Source organism: Micrasema longulum, unplaced genomic scaffold, assembly GCF_059751315.1.
Source record: "Micrasema longulum isolate JH-2025_06_02 unplaced genomic scaffold, ASM5975131v1 h1tg002029l, whole genome shotgun sequence".
Lineage (NCBI taxonomy): Eukaryota > Metazoa > Arthropoda > Insecta > Trichoptera > Brachycentridae > Micrasema > Micrasema longulum.
In genome coordinates, this window is record NW_028279197.1 from 173,336 (window position 1) to 180,344 (window position 7,009).

General features: G+C 33.0%; 1 protein-coding gene across 2 annotated transcripts in view; it reads right to left on the reverse strand.

Moving 5' to 3' along the window:
• Positions 1–7,009, reverse strand: part of LOC148273230 (uncharacterized) — a 40,011-nt gene that overhangs the window by 15,307 nt on the left and 17,695 nt on the right. Inside the window, exons 1-3 of one of the 2 annotated variants that reach the window (XM_088238975.1) lie at positions 6,056–6,181; positions 3,808–4,129; positions 1,572–1,763 (exon numbers count right to left, since the gene is read on the reverse strand). In XM_088238975.1, coding sequence (XP_088095101.1) covers positions 1,572–1,763; positions 3,808–4,122 — 507 coding nt within the window. In that variant the 5' untranslated portion in view covers positions 4,123–4,129; positions 6,056–6,181. Of the gene's footprint in view, positions 1–1,571; positions 1,764–3,807; positions 4,130–6,055; positions 6,182–7,009 lie in introns of those variants that run through there. The other variant, XM_088238976.1, reaches the window with a different exon arrangement.

Consider the following 7,009-nt stretch of genomic DNA (forward strand, 5'->3'; position numbering starts at 1 on the left):
GAATTGGTTAATCTATGGTTCAGAAATCATCCTTCTTAGGATGGATTGCCTTAATGTAAAAAAAAAAAATCTATGGTTAGTTTGGTTTGCTTATCGTTTTGGTTTTGTAGTAGGATTTCGCATTATTTATGAACATAATAACTATGCGACGTCGCCATAGACTAACGGATCGTCGTATTTTTTTCATAGCGATAGTTGGAGGACCAGCAATCGACACAAGCTACTTTCAGTCCCGAAAAAATATATATTTCTATCGGGAGAATTCTTAGTATTGAACGACAAAACTAATTAATTACGTAACTAATTTTTCCTAATACCACATGCGCGAAGCTGTGGGTAAAAACAAGTATTGATATATTTTACAAAAGTTGTAGTATATTGTAATTTGAAAAAAAAATGTAATTGAGGCCCTGATACCTTCGTGCCGCGCGCATAACGTAAAATCGATATTTACGAACGTAAATGTGTATATTTGTATGAAAATTTAAAGTATCTTATTTGGTTACCTGTAATTGAACATGTTTTGAAAAATAATTGTATGCATATTCGCTTTTTCATACAGAAAACTTAATTTTACTTGGTAGATAAAATTTAGGATGTATGTTAACTTCCCATTGTAATACGGATCCAGGAACAATAGTATCGCCAGTGGCAATAAATGTTGGAGAAGGTACTCACTGTGAAAAGGGAACCAATTTCAGGACGCCTGAAATGCGCAACTTTCAAGAAGCACGATAGCTCCATCATTCCTCTTCCAGTGCTATGCTCCTATAGAGGATACAGATGCCACTGCTAAATACAATTTTTATGATTTGATACACTCTGCATTATTTATATCTAGGTTACCCAAACGAGAGTGTGTAGTCATCATCGGCGACTTTAATGCTAGGGTATGAGGTACCTCCATAAAAAGAACCCGTGGGCTCAGTCGTACTAATGAAAATGGTTTGAAACTCATAGAATTGGCTACTTTAATGAGCTCACCATTGGCGGTACTATCTTTCCCAACAAAAATATTTACAAGTATATAATATTAACTCATTAGATGGACGCACAAAATCGGAAATTGACCACTTACTTACTCTACCGCTCGACGCACAGGCGGGAAATGCTTGACGTTAGAGCTTATCGAAGAACCGATTTATGCAGAGACCACAAGCTGCTTGTTGGAAAATTGCATGGCTAAACACTCAGTGGTATATGAGTAAATAACTCAATTTCTAGGCTGCTATTCTGAACGCTCTCGCGGCCGTAGAAAACGCTACTATAGCGCGTATTTATGTACTAATCTGACAAAAAAATAACTCACGATGAAGAAAACGTTATTTCAACGGGCTCAATGTTGAAAAACAACAGATAAGGAAAATAAAACTGGCCAAACCATTAAAATAGAACGCAAATTAAGAAGAAGGTAGTTTAAAATAGAACGGAGATTTAAAAGGAATACGAGTGATAGAAAAAAGAGTGTTTTGATAAATCTAATGTGATTTTTCTCATTCCTGGGTGTTCTGTGAAGTCATTCATCACTGTAATTAGGCTTTCTGGCCTGTTGTAGTGCAAAAAAATCTTACCGAGTCCTCTAGATCCTGATTGCGTTCCTTGGCCTGGCGCAGCTTGGTCCTCTCGGCCCCCAGGAGGTCGTGCGCCTGCGCGGCTTGAGCCCGCGCCGCCGCCAGGTCCCCCTTGCAACTCCGCCACAGCTCCTGCAGGCCGGAGGCGCGCTGCGCGGCGAGGCTGGCGGAGCGCTGCAGCGAACACTTCTCCTGCCGAATAAGACCTTACCATAGTCAATCGAGGAAAGGAATAAAAAAAATAATTAAAAATGGTTCCAAAATTACGGATCCAATAAATGGCTCCAACTTCTACGAGAGAAAAATCTGAAAACATTTAAGGTGATAAGCACTGAAATTCAAACCAGCTTCTTTTTTATAAACTATATTTTTAAAATATTATTTTTATACACATCTATTTTGTATTGCCTATCGATTTATTTAAATTTCAAAAAAAAAACATTGCCATTTCTTATGTAAAATATTAAATATATACTTAATTTTTTTCCTATTTTTATACGATCCGTTAATACTTATACAAAGTCAATTAACAAATAAATTAATTATCGTAACTCTAATTACACGTTTTTAACCATTTATATAGGTAATAGATATAACAATAAGAACTAATAAAATAATAAATCAGTTAGTAAAATAATAAATCAATAGTTGAGGTGGGTATCAAATATTGGTCACGTAAAAATGAAATTTTAGCTACTTTTTTCCAGTTTTTCAGTTTCAGTGTAAAAAAATCGGCGTTTCGTTCTTTCAATAAAGCTTCATTCTTACAATAATACAACTAATACAGTAAAAAAGGTTCATCTTTAAAGTATAAGTAAGGTTGAGGGTTATCTCACTTGGATTATATATTTTTAATCATTTATTAAATGCATCAGTTATAATTTGACTGTCGCGTCGGCGTCGCGTATCAGCGTGGGCGTCGCGTCGTGCGGGGTAAATATCTGCAATTCTATCATAATTTCCAATTCCCTATATTTATTCGGTGGAGTATTTATTCATAGTGAAATAAACTATTTATATGTAATACATTATAACGTATGCGTGATTAATAATAAAAATGGTAAAAATATTATGTATGTCATAGCTGCGGCGCTAAATCGCCGATAATCTCCGTAAGATCTCCGCACTTCGCTGTCAGCGAGCTGGCTAGTCTCAGCCCGCGGACTACGAACGGCTGACGAACTCACCATAAATAAATCTACAAAAATAAACTGATTGGGGAGATGTTAACGCAGTAACCAGTAGGTACCTAACGCAGTCGGCAGTTACTAAGAAGCGTTTAGGAAACCGATAGACTGCACCAAACTATAAATCAGAGCGTTATCTTAGAACAGAAGCTGAATTTTTTGTGATTACATTATGTTTTACAGGATAAAACAGAAAAAATTGCATACGTTTCAAATAGTTACAGAACAATTAAAATTATTGTGTAACCTGACTACTATGCAAATATACATATTATTATATGTACTATATTCATATGCAAAGACTATAACACCACAATCTATAAAATAAAATAATTTTGGCGAAAATTTTTGTATGCAGAGGCCAGTACTTTTAGTAATTATTTATAATACATTAAAATACATTTTTTAAATTATTTAACTTTTAGTAGATAACAAATATGGATTCTTATGCATAGTTCTTGTGATTTTATGTGTAGGTGAGATACATAATAAATATGAGTTACATCGATTCGCTATATTTACTAAAAAAAACTAAAGGTGTAAATTAATATCGAGTCAAATAAACTCATGTTTAAATGAACAGTTATTATTACAAGAAGTAGTATTCACTTTGAAATCATTAGAAAAATATATCATATTTTGATCCAATATTTGTGTATTCTCAATTGTACTTCATATAAATGTTTTGCAATATTAAATACATATGTAGATACAAAAATCCAATAAAATTTTGGGGCGTCGCTTATCCATAAGTCCTGGCGACCAATTTGGACAATAAATAAAGTATTATGTAACAGTATTGAAACAACATGCATAGTCAAAGAATCTATATCATATTTTGTAGCGTGAGGCAGATTAACATTTGAAAATAAACACTTCCATGTGCATACTCAATCTAAAAATACTCTCACCTAAAAAACAGACGCTCCCGGCGTGCTATCACTGCACGGGCACAGCCCGCAACATTATTCGCAGTAAATAACAACCACCGTAACTTGTATAAGATGAAAGAACGATAATTATTGGCAAGAAGGGAGAAGAAACGTTACGTTTTCGAAGGCTTGGCTTTCCTCGCAGCGAGTGTTGAGTTCTTCCCTCAGTCTCTTGACCTCGGCCATGGCTTGGCGGAGCTTACTGCAGTCAGCCTGGAGTAGACTTCGCAGGGAGGACACTTGGAGTTGGAGCTGGTCCTCACGAGACGTCCGCCCTGCCAAGGTTGCCCGGAGCGACTTTACTTCCTCCCTCTTCAGCCGCCAAGAGTTGATGACGAGAGCTAGAGTAATATTTTTAGAAGCCTCCTTTTTGTTCTTGTTTTGGGTTATTTTAAAATCTGTGTTATTGGACGAAGCGGCATCCGACTGCATAATAGCACTGCAACAGCGAGTAATATAAAAATTTCATTTCATACGAACGAATAATTAAATAATTACTAATTAATAGTAAGTACCTGATAATAATTGTATTTTCCGGCGTATTTTTTTTTAAATTGCCCTATTATAAATTAAACCACCTAGATGATACTTGTTAATCATTTTTTTAACGAACCGTTCATTTGAATCCATTTAGTTTGACAGACGAAATGAGTTTGAATCCACTCGGTTTCATCGCTCTCTCGACATCGTTAGACTGATGGTTTTTAAGACATTTAAACTATAAATATAAACATCACCATTTCAATATTCGCAGCCAGTTGTGCACGGGAAACTGCATTTACATTGCAACATATCTCAATTATTTCTTTACATGGGAAGTTAGGTGACCAGTCTAACGCTTCAGGTGCCAGTCCAGGAACAATAAAATATTGCAGTATAGAACCACCATTCAAAGCATGTTTATCCAATTTCTTACTTTTTGGGATTACAATAAAACTTCTACCAAAAAAAACCACTAGCTAATTTGACTGTTTTACCTAACTAAATACTAGGTAAGGTACAGTGACGTTTTAATTTTTTTTTGCACCACAAAAAGCCAAGAGGACCAAATACAGCACAGAACACCCAGGTTTAAGAAAAATCACACTTAATTTTTTGTTCTCACCAGGAAACGAACTTGGAACCTATGGTACATGAGTTAAGCATAATAAAAAGTAATGCAATTTAAATCATTTTATTTCATTGATTTATTTTATTTATAAATATATTCTGTCATTTTAATTTTGTCAACAAATAATAAATATTGCTCGAATATTACGAAAATGGCGCTGTGTACGTTATTTATAATAATAATAATTAAAGACATTATTAAATCATTTAGGATATAATCTTATGCCTCTTTATTTACGCAACGTAAAAAAATATATAACAATGTTAATACAATTACAAATTCACAACTGGTCGAAAGCGCAAATATTTTTAAAAAATATTCTGGTGACTCGTTTTGAAATTTTGTCACAATATTATCTCGCTTAGAGATCGGGTTAAATAGTTAACACCATTGAACAGTTAAGACGTGCGTAGGCAGATATTTCAATTCAATTAATTTATTTAAATATAACATATGCATTGCAAACATACATTCAATACGTACATATTATAAAAAGTTATTTGTAGTAAAAAGGGTCAACACATACATATTGCAAGAAAACTTTAACGGCTTTTAAATTTTTCGACTTATATTGCATGTTGCATTTCTATCTCTTGGCAGACCTTTTGTACTATTTTTTTACTGCGACAACACCAGATGGGCCTCTGATTTAAAAGAATAATATAACAAATCTCGCATTATTGAAGTAATGTTTTCAAAAATCAATTAATAAAATTTTTGGACCGTGTTATTTCGAAACGGTGCAAAACGAGGTTCCAGTATATTTTATTTTATAACGTAATTCAACAATGATACATACTAGCATATTATAACAGAGATTAAGAACATTTTAGAGAAGTAAATATAATATAAGTCTAGGCATCTACGGGGCTTATAACCTGCTATTTATCTATCCTCATTTCATGTCTACAAACATTTAGATATACTTAATATATTTTTGTTTTTTTATTCAATTGCACCGTTGAAAAAATATTTTTATTGTAATTAAACAATATTATCTTCCATCAATCAATTGATGACTAAATCCGCAAATATCATTACAAAATTCGTAAATTTAAATTAACCCAATAATCGACAATATATTAGATATTTATAGAAGGGAGCATATGAGCAATTAATTATGTCCCTAAATTAAAATTGAATGCCAGGTAACACACAATTAGTACATAGTCTTATCAACTACCTATCGCATTTATGTGATATAAAAAATTGGTTAAGCATAGACATAAGAGCAAGGAAATGTGTCATACGTACTTCGATATTATCACCAATATATAAGCAACCGAATTCTTAAAATGAAGAGGAGAAAAATTATCGTGAAGTAAAATTTATTGTTTGGACGTTCCTGTAAAATATCACTTGTTTAGGAATATATAGTTTAAATTATTTCAAATATCACGTTTTACTACGGGACGCAACGGTAGGTACCTATTTTATTACCTATCTTAATAATGGAAGCAACAACTATAAAAAAATGATAAGATTTTTTTATGGATTAAACATGCAATTTGTGAAAATACAATTTTCACAGAGGGGTTTTTTTTATTGCAGAATCTTTTATTTATTTCACTGAACAATGTTTATTCCTGTTTGACATAAATTACGTGACGTTATTTTATAAATTAATCTGCAAAATAAGCTTTTAGTCAAGACGATTCAAACGAAAAATAACCCCAACCGAAGTAAAATCAAAGACAACATACGAATATTAAAAGATCAGTATTTAAAAATACTGTGAAACTGTTTTTAATAGACCTATTTTCAGTTAACCTTGTCAACAAAAATAAGACTTTAATGGATTTTAATTTACTTGTCATGTCTTTTGTACTTAAAAAAATAGCCTTGACTGTTAAAACATTTCATTTCCTTGATGTAGAAAATGCATGGATTGCGGGTAGATTAGGTGCCTAATTAGTTTTTAAGGCTTCGATATCGATATTCGATATACCTATCTCCAGTAAAATTATTTCAGGCGGGACGGGAAATTCGGGAAATGAAATCAAAATGCAATTATTAAAAAAATATATAGAAATGTAAAAGTTATTAATATTGGAATTAATATCCAGTAACCTCTGTATCCAGGTTCAGCTAGTAGTTAGTAGTTAGTAGCTGGGTAGTGTAGATAAATAATTATTATCAACACTACCCACACGTAAAAGGTAAAAGCGAATGAGCTAGTGAGCCATGCTCTTCCCGCATGCGCAGTAG